At 37.8% G+C, this 20,543-nt stretch overlaps 1 protein-coding gene across 9 annotated transcripts; it reads left to right on the top strand.

Annotated features, from left to right (window-relative positions):
• The first annotated feature begins 14,972 nt into the window (after positions 1–14,972).
• LOC104098009 (auxin response factor 18-like) lies at positions 14,973–19,768 on the top strand. Of its 9 annotated transcripts, none has more exons than XM_070187911.1 (5): positions 14,973–15,484; positions 16,127–17,285; positions 18,162–19,039; positions 19,198–19,260; positions 19,364–19,500. In XM_070187911.1, the coding sequence occupies exons 2-5, from the start codon at positions 16,218–16,220 to the stop codon at positions 19,401–19,403; spliced, it is 2,049 nt and encodes a 682-aa protein (XP_070044012.1). In that variant the 5' UTR covers positions 14,973–15,484; positions 16,127–16,217; the 3' UTR covers positions 19,404–19,500. The 9 variants fall into 9 exon arrangements, with proteins under 9 accessions (XP_070044012.1, XP_009602952.1, XP_009602948.1 ...); XM_009604657.4 differs by having other exon boundaries at positions 14,975–15,187; positions 19,431–19,768; XM_009604653.4 differs by having other exon boundaries at positions 14,975–15,268; positions 19,431–19,768.
• The last annotated feature ends 775 nt before the right edge of the window (positions 19,769–20,543 follow it).

Genomic DNA, 20,543 nt, shown 5'->3' with positions numbered 1-20,543 from the left:
GTTTCTTTTATTCTGTGCATTATTTGAAGTTGATTTTCTTTAAATTAAATATTATCAATATGAAGTATTTGACATTTTTAAATTTGGTATTGAAGCAACGTATTAAAGATTTTAAAATATTATTTTGCTAAATTATTTATTCCTGAATATTTTTGTAAGATTTTTGTACTCATTGTGATGGAGTCGTGAGCTCTTTATTGTGAAAAAATATTATTGATGATTTATGTTGGCATGAGTCGTGAGCTCTTTATTGTGGAAAAATATTGTTGTTGAAGTATTTTGGCAAGTTAATTATTATTTTCTAGTAGGGCCTGGCGTGACCTCGTCACTACTCTACCGAGGTTAGGCTTGGCACTTACTGGGTACCGCTATTGTGTACTCATACTACGCTTCTGCACATCTTTTTGCTTCATTATTTTCTTTAAACCTTGATATATATAGAGACATTGATGATAAATTCTTAGAAGCTAATGACTTATTTCTACCGGATTTGGGGAGTTGAAATTGTTTGAATTGTAGTTTATTTATTTCAGATTTAAATTTTTATTCCGCATTGATAGGCTTACCTAGTCTTAGAGACTAGGTGCCATCACGACATCCTACGGAGGGAATTTGGGGTTGTGACATATATACTAAGTGTATAGTATATAAGCTATATTCGATATAACATTAGCTATATTAAGATGTCTCTCTCTCTCTCTCTCTCTCTCTCTCTCTCTCTCTCTCTCTCATATATATATATATATATATATATATATATATATATATATATATATATATATATATATATATATTTCAAACTTGGGCGGGAATTAATTATTTCAAACTTTCCGACCGATTTCGGTCGGAAATTTGGAAATATTTTAATAAATAATTATTTTTGTACATTATACACAAGTATGACCAAATATTTGACCTATTTTCGACCGAAATCGGTCGAAAATTTGCAAAATTTTTAATAAATAATTATTTTTGTACATTATATACACGCATGACCAAATACTTGATCAATTTTCGACCGAAATTGGTCGGAAAATTGGAAAATCTTTAATAAATACCAAATATTTGACCAATTTCCGACCGAAATCGTCGGAAATTTGGAAAACTTTTAATAAATAATTATTTTTGTACATTTTATACAATTATGACTAAATATTTGACCCATTTCCGACCGAATTCGGTCGGAAATTTGGAAAAATTTTAATAAATAATTATTTTTGTACATTATATACAAGTATGACCAAATATTTGACCAATTTTCGACCGAAATCGGTCGGAATTGTTATTTTTTTGTTGTCAGAAAATTTTGTTGACTTTTGCGACCAAATACTCTTATTTCCGACCGATTTCGGTCGGAAAGCCTTAGACGGAAATCACCTGATTTCTAGTAGTGTGAGTTAACTAGGGATATGTCCCATATAAAGAGGACAAAAGAGAAGGAAAAAGGGTATGTAATATTCAGGTGATAAGAACAGATTTCTGAAAAAGATTCTCTCTCTAGCAAAGATACAAACATTACCTTTTCATCAAGATTCTTATTTGTATTATTCCATACTTTTTCATCATATCCGAAAATAGTTCGAACATTCGAGGATTTATCTGTCACTCATAATTGTCAGGAGGAATAATCATCTACTTCATTCTTCATTGGGTGAGCCCGGGAGACCCTATCACCAACGTCCACCGATCATTTTCTTACGGGGGACCAAATTCTCGTCGCTAGGCGATGACGCTCCTTCCTCATCCACTAGACGGTGCAAAGGGGAAGCCGGAAGCTCTGCTGTCAAAATATTCACAGGCGGAGAAGAAACCGATGATGAGGCAATAGTAGATGGGGCCGACGACCGAGTAGACCTGGCCGCGGTTGAGGAAGGAACAGAAGCAGATGATCGAGCAGGTGTAGTCGCGGTCACAGCAGGAATAGACGCCGAAGAGGAGGCAGCCTTCCTCTTATGAAACGCATGAGGAGGAGCCTTCGGCCTCCTCGAAGATTCTCGGGCTGAAAAAGAAAAAATCAAGGCAAGGTTATCATCACCACCAAGAGCAAACTACAATAAATAGGCGACCATGAGGCCAAAACAGCAAAAACATATATAGATAAACTCACCGGCTAAGGAAGGAGCAGGCCCGAACTTCTTAAAAAAGCCCGGCCACTCGAGAATTCCCACGATGTGAGGTAGAATCCGACCAACACAGTCAGAAATGTCCCCGACCAAAGGAGGGGGCAAAGTCTTGGCTGCACAAAGAAGGGATAAAATTCCAGGGCCTACGACTAAAGTAGACAGATCAGATGTTTTTACAAAAGAAGAATTGATACTCACGAGTGTAGTTCCAAGTCTCAGGGAAGTCGTCCGCTTTGGCTACTACGTCTTCGGTTCTAACAAAGAAGAAGTTATGCCAGAACTGTTGATTTGCCTTGTCGTCCATCTTCACCACCATGCATTTGCTTCCTTGATGGCGAAGGTTCAATATTGTCTCCCTATAGAAACTAGGGGCGAAGAGATGCATCAGATGCCGGAGTGTGATCTCGACCCCGGCTAACTTCGTAAATTTAGTAAGCATCCTGATAAGCTTATAGATATATGGGGCGAGTTGAGCCGAGCACAAGCCATAGTAGCGACAGAATTCCTCCGCCAATGGGAGAAGAGGAAGAGCGTAGCCGACCTGGAAGGGATATGCATAGAACGCGCAATACCCCAGGCGATGGATTTGTACCACATCACGCCCCGTTGGGACCAAATCGATGCGGGCGGGAATGTTGAATTTTGCCCTAAGCTCTCCTAGATTGGCCTCTTTCATCGCCGACTCAGAAACCTCTCGTCTTCAGGCGCCTTCAAAAAATCAGACCTAACTTTCTCGTTGCGAGGAATTATTTCCTCCACCGTAGGAAAATTCTCATCTTCAATGGCGATAGAGACGCCATCAGCGTGAGGAGGTATAAGCACCGCCAAAGGGACATAGTCAGTTCTCACACTGGAACCAGAGGATAGATTAGTCATATTTTTTATGAGAGAAAGGATATTCAGGCAAAGAAGGATTAGAAGCAACAAGAAGCACTAAGACCAGGAAAAAAGATTCATAGTAAGGGAGGAAGGAGAAGAAGTCACAAGGTTTGATGAGAAAAACACGTAAAGAACAAATGGATGTCATCGCATCTCTATTTATAAGAGTTCGGGCATCAAAACCAAGAGATTATGCCATCATTACCCAGTACTAGAATCGAAACGGCAGCTCCAACTGACAGTCGCATGAGAAACGACGTAAAGCATCGAGAAAATGCATCATAATGAAGCATGATGTCATGACATCATTCTAGCGTAGAAACGACGCAACCCCAAAAGTTATGACTCAGGAAAGGCCATGTTGCCAGCTCGTCCCAAACTTATTTTCCCAACCCACTCGTCCACTCTCCTCGATTATAACCAACAAAGTCCGCTCATCGAGGTCATCTGAGGACGGCCTCAATAAGCGGAGGGACTAATTGTATAGGTCAAAATCTACCACAGAACATTTAGGACGAGAAAGTATTGAGGAAAAATCAATCGAGGTCGATCAGAAAATGGCGAAACTCCTGGTCAGGATGCCTATGATGGTCGAGGACGAGGTCCGCGGAAAGAATCGGAATGGCTAATTTTTAGAATAGGATAATAGAGGGGATATTCTAAAGAATATTCTCTGCACATGTACTATTAGAGTTTACTAGGGATATGTCCCATATAAAGAGGACCAAAGAGAAGGAAAAAGGATATGTAATATTGAGGTGATAAGAACAGATTTCTAAAAAAGATTCTCTCTCTAGCAAAGATATAAAAGTTATCTTTTCACCAAGATTTTTATTCGTATTATTTCATACTTTTCCATCATATCCGAAAATAGTTCGAACATTCGAGGATTTATCTGTCACTCATCATTGTCAGGAGGAACAATCATCTAGTTCATTCTTCAATGGGCGAATCACTTCTCCTATTTACTTAAATGTCATTTATTATTATTTATTGCTAGGTATTCCTTCGTTATTGATCATACTTTTTTGATTATTTAATGCTTGTTATTGTCAATCTCCCACTAGATATGTCCCACATTATCCACACTTTCAGGATCCGCATTTAGAAATATTATCATTAATTAGGTTTAACCTTTCATTATATAAATACAATAATTTTAACAGGAAGTTATACTTTTTGGTCAAACAAATTCCTTAGCACATTTTGGGAATAGATTTTGCACTTTATAATAAAATCATACTCGTATTTCAGTTTTGCGGTTTAATTGTATCATTTTTTTGTTAAAAGGTGTATCACGAACTAAATAGTTTTTGAGATCTTTACATAAATAGTCGGTCGGATTCACTATTTACTTTTTTTATTCGGTATATACATAAATGATATATTGATTATACAAGGTTATACACATACTATATATGAATTATACTTGTATCACACATTCATCTACTATTTTTAATTTAAGAGATTGGATGTGTGGCTATTTAGGTTAATTCGTTATAGTTTTTTATAATTAAAATAACATGGATAAAATCATTAAATTTCATGAGTTCCATTAATATTTTGCAGTGAGACTCATTTGTTTTTGAGTCAACATGGTGTAGTTTGCGCTTTTTTACAAGCCTAGTTATTATAACCATACAGGAGTTGAATGTGAGGTTTCTAAGCTTAAAGTGCCAGATTACTACTAATAAATGACATGTAAATGACCTTAACCCCAAAAACAAATGGTATCTAAAATTATGAACTCAAACAAAGAGCTTTGTGTCGTTTTCCAATTAGTGGGGCAAGTAGTGAATGTGTGCAGTCTGGAATCAATGTGTTCTCATTTTCCATGACTTCATTAAATTCAAAAAATACATTTAAATAAAAAGGATTTGAGTCTAATATAGGCTAATGAAAAACATATACTGATATACGGTATATAGAGGCACATCCAAGATTTGAAGATCACGGGTATACTTTTTGATTCAACCAATATCTGCTTTGTATATAGGATATCCATTATTAATATATCACTATTTTCTAAAGACGGATATATGTATACAGAGGCGGACTCAGGATTTGAGCGCGATGGGGGCACCACTGTGTTAATCACTGGCGATAAAATTCGGCGTGCAACTCTTTGAAAACTTAACAATTATGATAACTTATCATCCAAATATTAATAAAAAAAGTTCTAAAGAAAAAATAAGCACCAAACAAATAGATAGATAGATAGATAGATAGATAGATAGATAGATAGATAGATAGATAGATAGATAGATAGATAGATAGAGAGAGAGAGAGAGAGAGAGAGAGAGAGAGAGAGAGAGAGAGAAATTTCTTCGCAAAATGGGTGCTATGGGAAGAGAAGGTGTTTGATTAAGCATGTTGCATTGTCACGACCCGAAATTTTCCACCGAAAGATCTACCTTGAGTCTCCGGACAGCGGACCAATAGCAAAATCTCGATCAACCAGAGCCGGTATCAAAATCTGTACAGAAAGTGCAGAGTGCAGTATCAGTATAACCGACCCCATGTACTGGTAAGTGTCGAGCCTAACCTCGATGAAGTAGTGATGAGGCTAAGGCAAGGCACCTACAAATCAACCTGTTCAATTCAACAGTGTATATACAAATAACAGAAATGAAGGACTAAACAGGAAATGTCGGGAAGGGAGCATACTGAGGGGAATATAAGATAAAGAACTACAACAGAATGATCACCGGAGCAGTCAATATACCATGAATCAACATGAGTAGTGAATACAGTAAGAAAAAATGCACGGTATCACCCTTCGTGCTTTTACTCTCAATCTCACCATAAAATTAATAGAAACGGCACGGCATCACCCTTCGTGCATTAACTCTCATATCATGGCACGACATCACCCTTCGTGCATTGACACTCACAATATGGCATGGCATAACCCTTCGTGCATTAACACTCACAATATGGCACGGCATCACCCTTTGTGTATTAACACTCGCAATATGGCACGGCATCACCCTTCGTGCATTAACACTCTCCCTTACCATAATGCAATGCATAAATAATAACAGGGAGATAGAATAACAAGTACAAACCTTACTTCAACATTTGGTTCCATAATATAAATCTCAACTTTGAAATAAAAACTCAATTATCACCAGAAAATCCGTAAACATGATAAGAACGATAAATTGAACGACACTAGTATAACACGTAGCAATTTGGCATAGAAAAAAGACAATATAAGAAAAACAGAGAAACATAAAAAATAAGTAAATTGGCGGCGCATAAGTACTCGTCACCTCACATATACGCCACTCACATGAATTTCACTTAGCAAATAATCTAAGGTTCCTAATTCCCTCAAGTCAGGGTGAGACACAACATTTACCTCGCTCTGAAGGCCACTTAATTCTCAATCACAGCTTTTTCTTTGGAATTCACCTCCAAACCACTCGTATCTATTCAAAAATGACTCAGTAATATCAAAAATTGCTAAAGGAATCAATTATATTGCATAAATTAAATTTCCCAAATTTTCCTCCAAAAAGTCAAAAAAACGACCCCGGCCCCGCTTGGTCAAAACCCGAGGTTCGGACCAAAATCCTTTTACCCATTCACCCCCGAGCCTGAATATGTAATTAGTTTTGGAATCCGACCTCAAATTGAGGTCTAAGTCCCCAAATTTCCGAAATCCCTATTTTCTACCCTAACCCCTAATTCTACCATGAAAACTCTAGATTTTAGGTTGAAAATTCAAGAAATATAATGGGTAATTGAAAAAAAAATAGTTTAGAATCACTTACCAATAATTTGGGGAAGGAATGACTCTTGAAAAATCGCCCCTCACCGTTTAATTTTTGAGAAAAATGAGTTTTTTGGCAAAAATCCTGTTTTGGATTCTGTTAAGTGCTGGGCGACAGTGTGCATCGCGTTTGCGAGGCCACTGTCGCATTCGCGAAGGGTTCAGACTGCCAAGCCTTCGCGTTCGCGAGACCCAGCTCGCGTTCGCGATGGTTACTCCCCCTGGCCTTCGCGTTCGCGAGACATTGCTCGCGTTCGCGATGAAGGAACGACCAACCCTCCCCCAGGTCCCCAAGTACTTCACGTTCGTCGCGTTCGCTTTGAGCCGGTCGCGTTCGCGAATGGTAAATCCCCCATCACTTCGCGTTCGTGACCAGGCCATCGCGTTCGCGAAGAAGAAATCTCAGCCTCATCAGGTTACTCTTCGCGTTCGCGAGAGGACCTTCGCGAACGCGAAGAAGGATATGACAGACATCAGAATCTGCAGAAACCAGATTTTTTCCCAAGTCCAAAACATCCCGTGGCCTATCCGAAATTCACCCGAGCCCTCGGGACTCCAAACCAAACATGCACACAAGTCTAAAAATATCATACGGACCTGCTCGCGCGATCAAATCGCCAAAATAACACCTATAACTCTAAATTTAGCACCAATACAAATAAAATTCTCAAGAACACTTTAAAACTTCTAATTTCTCAACTGGACGTCCGAATCACGTCAAATCAACTCCGTTTCTCACCAAATTTTACAGACAAGTCTTAAATATCATAATGAAACTGTACCGGGCTCCAGAACCAGAATGCGGACCCGATACCAAAAATGTCAAGCATCAATCAATTCTTAAAAATAATTAATTTTCAGACTTTTAATTTTCATCAAAAATTCATAACTTGAGTTAGGGACCTCCGAATTCGATTCCGGGCATACGCCCATGTCCCATAATTCGATACGGACCTACCGGAACCGTTAAAATACGGATCTGGGCCCGTTTACCAAAAATATTGACCGAAATCAACTAAAATCAACTTTTAAGGCAAAAATTCTTATTTTCATTAGTTTTCAACATAAAAACATTCCGGAAACCTGCCCGGACTGCGCACATAAATCGAGGAAGGTAAAAATGAGATTTTTAAGGCTTAAGAGTGCATATTCGAGTTCTAAAAGATAAGATGACCTTTTGGGTCATCACAATGCATACTTTAAAATTCTAATTTTTAATAAATAAATAAAAAGGGTCAATGATCAAAAGGGCGTTCAAACTTAAAATTATTAAAGACTTGCTAATGAAATCAAGATTAAGAGTATGGTAATACTAAAAGAACTGAAGAAGAGTCTCAAACTCTTAGTTGCCATTGTCGAGTCAGATTGTTGAAGAAGGTTATCGCAAAAGGATTTGTATTTTTTTATTTGTGGACCGATAAGTTGCAATTTGATGCTTTCAATTTTAGGAAAATAATTTGAAAAGGAATAAAATTAATTAAGCTGACTATTGTGTATTAGTTCTAAACAATAAATGAATTCAAAAAAAAAGATAAAAGTAAAAAATGAAGCAATTTTCTATTAAATATAAATTATATTGTACTCAAAGAATAAACATAGATAGGAGGAGAAAAAAGCTGAACGTGAATTTCGAACCTGCGTCACCAACAAAGTTGGGAATTTAAGCGCCCAAAGCAACCACTCCTCCCATCCGTCTCTTTATGCCTGGGGGCACACTTAAAACATTTAAGGGGTCCCATATATATATATATATATATATATATATATATATATATATATATATATATATATATATATATATATGTATAGAATATATAATATGTATATACAGGGTTTTTGCCGATGCTAACGGGGTCACATGACCCCTCAACCCACAACGTAGGTCCGCCTCTGTATGTATACATGAAATTCTTGCCGAACTTTACGGGTATCGGTAACCCATCTACCTATTGCATAGATCTGCCTCTAATAGTATGTATTATGTTTATGTCATATTCGAAGCACAATTTAGAACAATTCAAGTTAAAAATAGGATATTTAATTTGGAGAAATGGAATATTTAATATTTTGTACAAATAAATTTATTTATTTTTAAAATTGCGAGTAGAGAAAAAAAGAAAAAGAGAACAGGCAAATTAAATAAAATGAAAAAAAAAAGAGTGGATTTGAAAAGACAGATCCTCAAAAAGGCAATTACTTTTATGTCACCATTACGTCTTAGCCGGTCAGCAGTTCGCGACGAACAGAAGTTACTAAATACTCAATTCTCTCACGCATTAATTAAGAGCGTGCTCGACACGCTGGGCTTCTCATTTCTTGTTTCAACCTCAGAGCATCCGGCCGGTTTGGTCCGAGGAGTGTTTTAAAAGGCGTGGGTGTAAGGTGGGGGTGTTTTACATATGTTTCAGCGGGGCGTAAGTCTCGAAACGCGGGGCATAAGTCCCATAGGTATTTAATTTTTAATATTTTATAAAATAATATAATAATAATTAATATTTATAAACAGGTAAAATTACATAAATATTGAAGAAAACTATATATATGTGTGCTCCATCCCCACAAAAAAACTAATCAAAACAATCTATTATACGTTACTTACAAGCACAAGTAATTTGAGTCTAAAAGAATAAAGTTTTCTATATGGAGGAACAAAAAGGATGATTAACCTGCAATTTGAACTTTGAATTTGCTGTTATGAAAAAAAATGTAGTTCTCTTTGTATTTGTAAAAAAAAATTAAATATTCGTTGCTTTTGGGAGATATTAGCAGATTAGCGGACAAGATAAAAATTTGAAAAAACCATGAATTAGGGCTTAAATCAATAAAAAAGGTCTTTACTTTTAAATTTAATACTTTTGAGTTCCTTTTTAAACCTTTTGAGTAGTTACCAAACTCACTTTTGAGAATTTGGGTATTATATGAAGGACTAATTCAATAAATTTTATTTTAATTTGAAAAAGTCTTTGGGGTTTACTCCTTACTAAAAAAATGCGCCCCGAATGCTCGGGCGTACGCCCCGAACGCCCGGGCGTACACCCCAAATTGCGGGGCGTACGCCTCTTGAGACTTTCGCCCCACACCATCGCCCCGGGGTATTTTTGGTACGCCTCGCCTCGAGGCTCGCCCCAGAAACGCCTTTTAAAATAGAGGACTCTGAGCTCTTCGTTTTTATTTAAACATTTCATGTGGCAAAGGAAAAAATAAAATCCGAAATATATCACCACAATCCTTGCCCAAAATTAAGAAAGCTTTTGAGAAATATTAAATATTGAGAACATTAGTATTTATTGTCACATATAAAATATTATCAAAATAAAATATATTCTACGAACTAGAACTTCGTACGGAGAGGGGCATATTTGATGTAAAGGTAGAGCCAGACAGTTCACGTGAATCCAGTACTTTTGAAAGTATAAATCTATGCGTTAAATTTATTAAAATTAAAATAAATAAATAAATAGTAGATTTAAACCCATAAATTTTAAAATATACTAGGTTCAATACTAACAGACTTAAAATTGAACCCATAAAATTTAAATATTGAATCCAACTCTTCGTATAGAAGATGTTAGATTTATTCAAACGGATTAGCTACATAGACACCTCTACTTACACCAATTGATATAATTAATACCCATCATCTCAATTTATATATTTTAATACTCCTTCTGTTTCAATTTATGTGAACCTATTTGACAGAAGACTTTTGAACTTGTGGTGTAAAATGAGGCACATATATTTTGTGTGGCTATAAATCATTGCATAAATGTAAATTGTTTCTATATAAGGAAATGAGTCATTCTATTTGGCACGTACCGAAAAGAAAATAGGTTCACATAAATTGAAACAAAAAGAGTATATTTTATTTTTAGTATATTTAGAAAAATTATACTTTTGCAATTAGGGATGGGGAGTCCTGAACCAAAATGTAATTCTTTTGGACTCAAAGAATCAAAATATGTGAGAAAAAACTTGGGGATCATAATATGTATAGCGCGGTGAAATACTGAGCTATATTTGAACTTTAAATGGGCGGGAATGTATAACGTGGTATATATGCGCTCTATACCTAGATAAAAAAGTGTGCAAGTCTCCTTCCTCACAAACGCGAACCAGAGCACCCCTCTCGTTTCCAGCGGTCCCCCACCATTGTTAACCAAAACAAACTCAGTTGGAGCCCACCGGTCCCACAAAAATTGTAGATTCTCATTCCCACATAGTATCTAAGGCGTTATCTCGTAGTGAGTTGCTCGTTTCGGCTCCAAATCACCAAATCTTCAACTTTCCAAAAAATGAAAACCGAGGTATTCCGACTTAATTTTTTGTTAAAACTAATGTATAAAAATTGCTTATTAATTCTTCTTACTGTGTCTATGTTATTTCGTGATTATTTTGCGATTTAATTAATTTGTTATTTTTTATCCGGATTATATTATTAGCATGATAAAGAAATTAGTAAAATAGAAAAATTGTTATTAGTTAATTTTTACTTTGTTATATATTTTTTTGTGATTGTTTTGTAATTAAATTAATTTGTTATTTTTATCCGGTTTAGATTAGTTATTTGCTAAAATATTAGTAAAATAGATAAATTATTATTTTAGGAATAATTAATCTTATTTAGATGTTATTGTTGTACATATATGAATATGTGACTTTAGTTTCTAATAGTGGTATGTTGTGCCCGTAATTTTAATGTAGTGCTCGTATTTGTAATGTAATGCCTTTTAGCGTAGTAAAATATAGTGTCCTTTAGCATAGTATCTTTGTAGTTATTGAAATTAATCATTTAATTATCTGTTAAACCCAAAAATATCTGAAAAAAGTTGACAGTTCAAACACAAACTCTCTCGAATTCTAGTCAACAAACGTAAGAAAATAATATTAGAAAACAACAATATTTGTCAAACTAAGTATTGTTATATGAATATTTAATAATTAAATCTTGTATAGTTATGAAAATTAATTATTTAATTTTGTTATAGTAAAAAATAGGTGAGTAATAAACAAACATATAAAATAATAAACTAACATATAAAATAATAAAATAGCATATATTAAAGATGTTAAGCAATGAAAAAGAAAAATACTTTAATTAATATTGTTCAATTTACAGTAGTTGTCATGGAGGTTCCGCCTGTGCATCCCGAACCTGTATCGCTAGAGCTACTGTTGCTACATGCCGATCATAGGTCTTCGTACATATGGGAGGGGCAGTGTTTGGCCCAGACATTCCGCGCTAGACAGGTAGACGAGATGTGGGACTTTCTTAGGGCCCGCCCACTCCATCCCCGTATAGTCAAACGCCTTCAGGTTACGGGTTTCTATAGGATTATTGAGATCGCTGGTTGCAGTTTGATTGGTCGTTGATCACGGCTTTGATAGAGCGGTGGAGACCGGAGACGCACACATTTCATTTACCCATTGGTGAGACTACTATCACACTTTAGGATGTGGATGTTCTGTATGGGCTGCCGGTTGATGGACATCCTGTAGCTTACCCGCATGCACTCAGAGATTATACGGGATTGCAGTACCTGGAGATGTGGCAGCGGCTCACCTGGTTCCAGCCAGTGGAGGAGGTTGCATTGAGTGGGGCCAGTCATTTGCAGTTGACGCTCGACCGACTGCATCTGGAGGCGATGGATGTGGACATTACAGATGATACACCGGATCTTTATATCAACTGGTACACGAGATTGTTGTTGCTGCTTGTGTTTGGTGGGGTATTGTTCCCGAACACTTCGAAAAATCTAGTCAGCTTGAGATTTTTTCATCATCTTGAACGATTAGATGATTTACCTGGTTACAGCTAGGGTGCAGCTGTTCTAGGTTACTTGTATAGGTATATGTGTCGGGAGAGCATGGGCACCCAGCGAGACGTTGCCGAATTTTTGCCGCTATTGCAGGTGAAAACATAGTCAATTATTTTCATGATTATAACATACATAGTAAAAATATACCTTAAATTTTGTGTCCACATTGTATATTAGGTTTGGGCCTGTGAGCGGTTCCTGCAGTTGTAGCCACCTTTACCACCCATCGCTCTCAATGCACCACCTCTACCGTTTCTCCCTTTAGCTAGGAGGTGGGTTGATAGGCGAGGCTACGGATGCGAGGTCGAGGCTCGACATAATCTCCCTATTGAAGGGATTTGTTGGATTTGCTGGAGGGCGCGCAGGTACATGTATACTTAAGTTTACTTGGCCTAGTTTTATATGTGTTGCGTTTACTCAAGATTCATGTTTTTACTTAATAGTTCATATGGAGGCCACACAACGATGAGCTTATAGCTGGTTTGTCCGATTATTGCTCGAGCGCCCGACTTATGTGGAGTTCTTCCGTCCCATTGATGTGTCTCGATATTGTCGAGCATCATGCCACCGAGCGAGTCCTTCGCCAGTTTGGTTGACCCCAGCTTGTACACACTCCGCCCGCTTGGCTTAGGACATATTATAAGTGGGATGATCGTTCCAGGGTTGACCAGACATACGTGGCCTGGCCAGAGGCGCAGATTGATATTTGGAACCGTCGGCATGACCTGATTCTGCCATCCCCTCCACCTGAGCGTACGGATGGTGAGCATGAGTATATGGGCTGGTACAACAGCATTACCCGACTTTTTATCGAAAATCTCGTTTATCGCGCTGGTGGTCGGTACATTCCATATGCCGGGAGGCATGAGGCACTGGTATGTTATATGTTATACTTACTTATAATGTTAACCAAGCGTTCCGTAATTAATATTTTACATGTTGTGTAGGCTATTGACTTACATTTGTTCTACCAGTTGGGCCTCCAGATGCAGCAGCATACCGGCAAGGGAGCGGTAGCTTTGCTCGAGTATGGACGCAGGTTACAAATCTGGCTTCTCGGACATTGAGGCGAGCCCGGGATGACGAGCGCTTAGAACACGAGGCTGATTATCTGCCGCCAGAGCAGTACCATCGTGGGCCAGTAGTGGAGCCTGAACATGGTCGACGTGGCAAACGTGCCTAAAGAGGAAGAGGTGTCCCACGAGGTCGTGGGGGTCGGTGAGGACGTGGTCCCCAGCAAAGGGCGTTGAGCCACCTGTTGAGAATTTTGGAGTTGATCAGCCGGGTGACCATCCTGAGCCAGACGATGCTCCTCATGATATGTCGTCATTCAGCCTTCAGCTGACGCCGGGGACTTCGTAGGTGACCCCGTCAGCTCCATTGTTGAATGGGGCACGACCATTACGCGACAGGAGTGGGATACGTATTTTTCTGGTCCCCCATAGCCATCGACGATTGTTGATGATCGTCCGGCACGAGATGTGCATAGTGGGCGCCGACTGAGTTATGGGTCATCATCGAGGGATGCTGAAGATCTTTCACAGGCGCAACTTTGTTTGTATTACTATTATTTATACTTGTTTTATCTCATTGGTTAGTCATAAATATCTAAAGCGTTTTTATTTTTTTTAAAGACATCATCCTCGCCCGTCACGGAGGCCACTTTGTGCGACACTGACATGCCTGAGACGGATGATTATGTTGAGGAGCCCGCCGAAACCATGGTAAGACCATTAAATTTTTTTTAACTAACACGCACATTAGTAATATATATTTCATATACTAAAATATCTTATTATTCTGTCAATTAAGTACAATGGGCCCAAATTTTTAGTATAACGCGGTAATTCATCGCGTTATACCTTGTTGAATTACTAGTATGTCAGTTAATACCAGAAGAATTATTAATGGGCCCAATAATTAAGTATAGCGCGATGAAATACTACGCTATACATATTATAGTGGCCAATTTCCCCCCTCCCCCCAAATATTTTGGTTCTTGAGTACAAAACAACAATATTTTGGTTATAGGTTCTGGGGATGGGGGTACTTTAGAATCGTCGGAACACGAAACCTACCTAGCTAACTACGGTTTGTACTGACAAAGTGAAAAACTTTAATTTTGTGACTTTTATTTTTTTAACTAGGGTTAATTATGTCAAAGTCAATTAACCGTTTTGCTCAGAAGTACACTCCCAGGAAAAAGACTGTGCCCCTTATTTCTCGCGTTTTTCTTAACGTCTCTTCCCTCGCGAGACGATATCTTATCAACCACCAAGTTAATTAATATTTTAATCAACCTTAATTAATTTAATCACAGCACTTTGTCTGTTCTTTATCTTCAGATCATTGGTTCAGATCTGAGCAAAGCGAACAAAAAAAGACAACTACAAATACATTAAACAAAATTCATAATATATAAAATTGATCATCTCGTAAACGACGTCGTTTATCCTCATTTCTAACTGTGCTTGCCATACTTAGTAGCAGTAGTAGTAGTAGGCGTAGCAGCATAATATTCGAACTTGTTGCGGAGGAAAACGGCGGCGGCGGAGATGATGAAGTAGGTTTCTCCGTTGACTATAACTCCGGCGAGTTACATTCATGTTCTCATAAACGATGTCGTTTACGTAATCTACTCGCTACGATCCAATGGTTCGGTGTCGTTTGTCGTGAATCTTGTCGTTTTGGTTATCGATCCGATTTGAAAGAAACTGTACGGACATTGACATTCACGCATGCATTTATGATGTAGATTGTACACACAGACACGCAAATAACACACACACACACAGAGTACTCTCTCTCTTCACTGAAAATAGATTGATTACGTTTTATTTTTTACAGTTTAGGTGTAAATGCATAAGAGATTTGAAGCTGGAAAGCCTGTAATCCAAAGCTTTTTTAATTTTCTTTTGTTTGCCGATTTTACGAAGCATTTCGTCGTATGAGTATTATTGATATAAATAGAAAGAAGACAATCAGAAACTACGCGTTTTGTTTAGGATTTGATTGAAGAGGATAGAATTAATGAAGCCGTAGCAGAGTCATAATTTCTTTTACAGTTTTTGAGGCTTTAATTTTTGATCGGTTTTAATTTGTCTCGTACTCATGGGTATTTCAGCAGATCCATATTTTTTATTGCGCGTAAATGTATTTTTGCGTTCGTACTCTGAATCACTGCATATGTTATTTATTAACTGTAGTACTGGTTTCTGTATTAATTTTCTCTTTTTTGTACCTTTTATTAGGATTTGTTGTTGAAATCTATTACTGGTTTTTATATTTTCTCTCTTTTGTGGACCTTTCACTTGAACTCTTTCGAGATCTGCTGGTTATTGTATTTTTCTTCTCTGTTTTGGACCTGATACTTGAATTTGTCGTTGAAATTACTGGTATCTGTATTTATAATCTCTTTTTTTAATCTTTTACGTGAATTTGTTGTTGAAATTATATCTGTACTTGCTTTCTCAATTATGTACGTTTTACTTGAATTTATTACTGAAGTTTGTTTATTTTGTGGTACGCAGCATTTAAGGTTATCCAGAATTGCTCTTGTTAGCTGTTTTCAATTAAAGCATAACAAAAGAGAGGAAAAAAGAAGTGTACTGGATAAGGCAAATGAAGGAGGTTGCGGAGAAATGTGTGGACTCGCAGCTATGGCACGCTTGTGCCGGAGGAATGGTGCAAATCCCTCCGGTCAACTCCAAGGTCTACTATTTTCCACAAGGGCATGCTGAGCATACTCTTGTAAATGTGGATTTCTCGACACTACCGAGAACTCCTGCTCTGATTCTATGTAGGGTAGCTGCTGTGAAGTTCTTAGCGGACCCTGAAACGGACGAGGTTTATGCTAGGATTAGGCTTGTCCCGGTTGAGAACAAGGGGGATGACTTTGATGATGATAACATTTTGGGGGGTAGTAATGAGACGGGAACAAATGACAAGCCTACTTCATTTGCCAAGACATTGACTCAATCGGATGCGAATAATGGGGGTGGATTCTCAGTGCCGAGGTACTGTGCAGAGACTATATTTCCTAGGTTGGATTACACCGCTGACCCGCCTGTGCAGACTGTGATTGCCAAAGATGTTCATGGTGAAACTTGGAAGTTTAGGCACATTTATAGGGGGACTCCAAGGAGGCATTTGTTAACAACTGGTTGGAGTAATTTTGTGAATCAGAAGAAGCTGGTTGCAGGGGATTCCATTGTGTTTTTGAGGGCAGAAAATGGTGAACTTTGTGTGGGAATTCGTAGGGCAAAAAGGGGTGGTATTGGTGGGCCAGAAACCCCATCTGGATGGAACTCTGCTTCCGGAAACTATGGTGGATTTTCTACGTTTTTGAGGGAAGACATGAACAAGAACGGAAGCCTTAATTCTTCTTGGGGGAGCTTCAAGGGAAAGGGAAGGGTGAGGCCTGAATCAGTTATTGAAGCTGCATATCTTGCTGCTAGTGGGCAGCCTTTTGAAGTTGTATATTATCCCCGTGCAAGCACTCCAGAATTTTGTGTTAGGGTGTCTTCTGTGAATACTGCGATGAGGGTTCACTGGTGCTCAGGGATGAGGTTTAAAATGGCTTTTGAAACTGAGGATTCTTCTCGAATCAGCTGGTTCATGGGAACTATATCCTCCATTCAGGTTGCTGATCCCATCCACTGGCCCAATTCGCCTTGGCGGCTTCTTCAGGTAATGCAGCTACTCTTAGTGGGACCAAAGTCTGTGTTGTTGCTTATTAATGTCAATTACAATGCCGTTATTCTGATATTCTTGGCCATCGGCTCTTTGGCTGATAGGTGAATATCATATAGCGAGTCAATAGTCCTCCAATACTCTTTTTCCCTATTGTCCATCCTTCTAAGTTGTGATATGTCATTTTTGCATTGCTGAACTGCAGTGGCACTTGTCAACATTCTTAGGACTTTTCAAGGTGTTCTAAGCAAGCCACAGTATGTAGTTAATTGATTGACTGAGATTACAATGTCTCAGTATGTTTAACATTTATTTCATGTTCTGGTTAACAGGTTAGCTTATGGAGTATTACTTTTTCCTTTTTTACATATTCTGCGAAGCATATATTCGAATGAATATTGATATCATATAGCGAGTCAATAGTTCTCCAATGTTCTTTGGCCTTTCTTGCAATTTCCATAGTTCTAAGGTGTTGCGACTTGCGAGATGTCATTCTTACATAACTGACTGTTCAACTCTTAGACTTTTTCACAGTTGAAGCAAGTCATAAAAGGTAGTTGATTGATTGATTGAGATTACAATGTCTCAGTACATTTTGGATTTATCTCATGTTCTGGGTAGCTTATGGGTTATTACTTTTGATCAGCTTAGTGCAATGAAGATCTGCTGTTTCATTTTTCATGTTTTGGATACTTTTAGATGATATTATTGTAGGAGAAACTCTATCTATGCATTATTGATGATTTCTTTCATTGCATTGCCTTACAGCCACTTTGAAATCCTCAGATTTTAAAATGCAATATGCAGTTGTGAGTGCGCTTTTACTTTTAGTTTAAGCTGCTTGTGGTTAACTGTTTCCGTGATGTGCTGCAGGTGACATGGGATGAACCTGATTTACTGCAAAATGTAAAACATGTCAGCCCATGGCTTGTCGAACTGGTCTCAAATATGCCAGTCATTCACCTCTCGCCCTTCTCACCACCAAGAAAAAAGTTGCGTCTACCACCAGATTTCTTACTTGACGGCCAATTTCCGTTACCATCTTTTTCAGGCAACCCCCTCAGGTCCAGCAGTTCTTTCTGTTGTCTATCTGACAACATCACTGCAGGCATACAGAGAGCCAGGCATGCTCAATTTGGAGTACCTTTATTGGATCTGCACCTTAGCAACAAAGTGCAATCGGGACTCCTACCACCCAGTTTCCAGCGAGTTGCAGCTGATTCAAAACGTACTAATTGCATCAATAAGGGCCAAAATGACAGAAATGACAACATATCTTGCTTGCTTACCATGAGTACTTCTAGTCAGATGTCGGAGAAAACTGATAGTGTGAATACACCTCGATTCTTACTCTTTGGTCAGCCAATTCTGACTGAGCAGCAAATTTCTAATCGCTGCTCTGCCAATGCTCAAGAAGTCCAAACAGGAAGAGACTTAGGCAGGATAGAACTGAGAGATGAAAGATTTGCTTTTGAGCAGAAAGGTCTTCAAGACAGTGTATCAAGTACTACATTTCTTTGGAATCGAGGTCATCATGCAGCTGAACTTGGTGCTGATACTGGTCACTGCAAAGTATTCCTTGAGTCAGAGGATGTAGGCCTTTCGCTTGATCTGTCAGTTCTGGGATCATATGAAGAACTGTACAGAAGACTTGGAAACTTGTTTGGACTAGAAAGATCGGATATGCTGACATGTGTGCTCTATCATGATGCAACAGGTGCTGTTAAACACACAGGAGATGAACCATTCAGGTGCTTTGTTGTTTTCAGTACCCTCTGCTTCTGATAATTAATCAATTTCGATGATTTTTCCTCTGAAGGCAGTTGTGAGCATATATTTTTGCGCGCACACACAAAAATTAGTTTTTTGTATTAATTTAATGAACCTTTTTCTTGGACTTGTTTTGTAGCTACTTCCTTAAGACTGCTAAAAGATTGACAATTCTGATGAACCCAAGCAGCAATATTGAAAGGTAATTGTTAATCATGCTCTTCCATTGGATGCAACATCCTCATTGTATGAAACTTATTATCCTTAAGGCTGAAAAGTATGATTTTACGACCTTCCAAATGCAGGTTTTGCAGGGAACTCTTTTATGTATTTGCCACTTCGTGATTAATGACTTGCAATCCTGTATTTCAGGAAATGGATCACTGGTCTCGCAACTGCTGAACGTGGTCTAGATTCTTCAAACCGGGCAGGACCACTTAGCATCTTTGCATAGAGTCGGCGTTTGATAGCCTATGTGAATAAGTACCTTCCTTTGCTTTTCACATCCACTGCTTCATTTTGTAGTGCTAAGGAGACACTATCAGTGGAATACTGTGTTTGTTTCTCTATGGATATTTGAGTTCGTTATGTTGGAAACATTTAATGTGCTTACAGCTTACTGTAACAGTTCTACTGCGACATCTTGCTAGATGTGTAGTGCTGTTGTATTTGTTGGCTTTATTAATCTTAAAGACGAGAATATTCATATGTCCGCTGGTGCATGTATGTTTTTGACATGGATATGCTTGTCTTCAACACGCCCTGGGAGCTTGATTCTTTTTCTTGAATCATGTGCCGTTAAAATTCTTTTAATAATAGATAACTTAAACTCAAATGTATGCAATTCTTGAAATAAAATAATAATAATTTCAAATGGGAAAATCTTATCTTGAAAGATCAACATTTAAATGTCCTCTTTCAATTAGGGAACCCAGAGCATTTGTAATATTAACTTTCTAATCTATTGCCCATAGTATTGTCACTAACTCTATTTTGATGCAGAGACGAGCTAGCCTATTAGCTACTGGTTCGATCGAACCCAATAGCTTTGATCTAAATCCTATATTTGTCTTATGAAATTTATTGAATATGTACTCATTATTAATTTAAAACTCAGCAATTTAAAAGAATTAGAATCCAAACCCATAACTTTTAAATTCTGGCTCCGCCACTGTTTTGATGGCCTATCTCTTATCCAGAAAATAACCCGAAACTATGCGGGGAAATAAAATGAATGGTCGAAAGATATGAATGAAACAAGCACTTATTGTGGTAAAAATTGCACGGGGAGTCCTATTTGGTCGCCCCTTTTTAACCTATACCTGTTTTGTTTTTCCGTTTGCATACGTACCTATTTTTTTTGTTGTTAAAAGCGTTTTAAAAAGACGATTTTGCCCTTCTTTAATAAAAGACTATTGGCAAACTGCATGACAAAAACTTAAGCATGTTTAGGCTGAAGTTTTAGCAAATAAACTTAAAAACTTC

Source organism: Nicotiana tomentosiformis, chromosome 11, assembly GCF_000390325.3.
Source record: "Nicotiana tomentosiformis chromosome 11, ASM39032v3, whole genome shotgun sequence".
NCBI classification, from domain to species: Eukaryota; Viridiplantae; Streptophyta; class Magnoliopsida; order Solanales; family Solanaceae; genus Nicotiana; species Nicotiana tomentosiformis.
The sequence above is the reverse complement of the archived record's forward strand: the minus strand, read 5'-3'. Positions and strand labels throughout refer to the sequence as shown.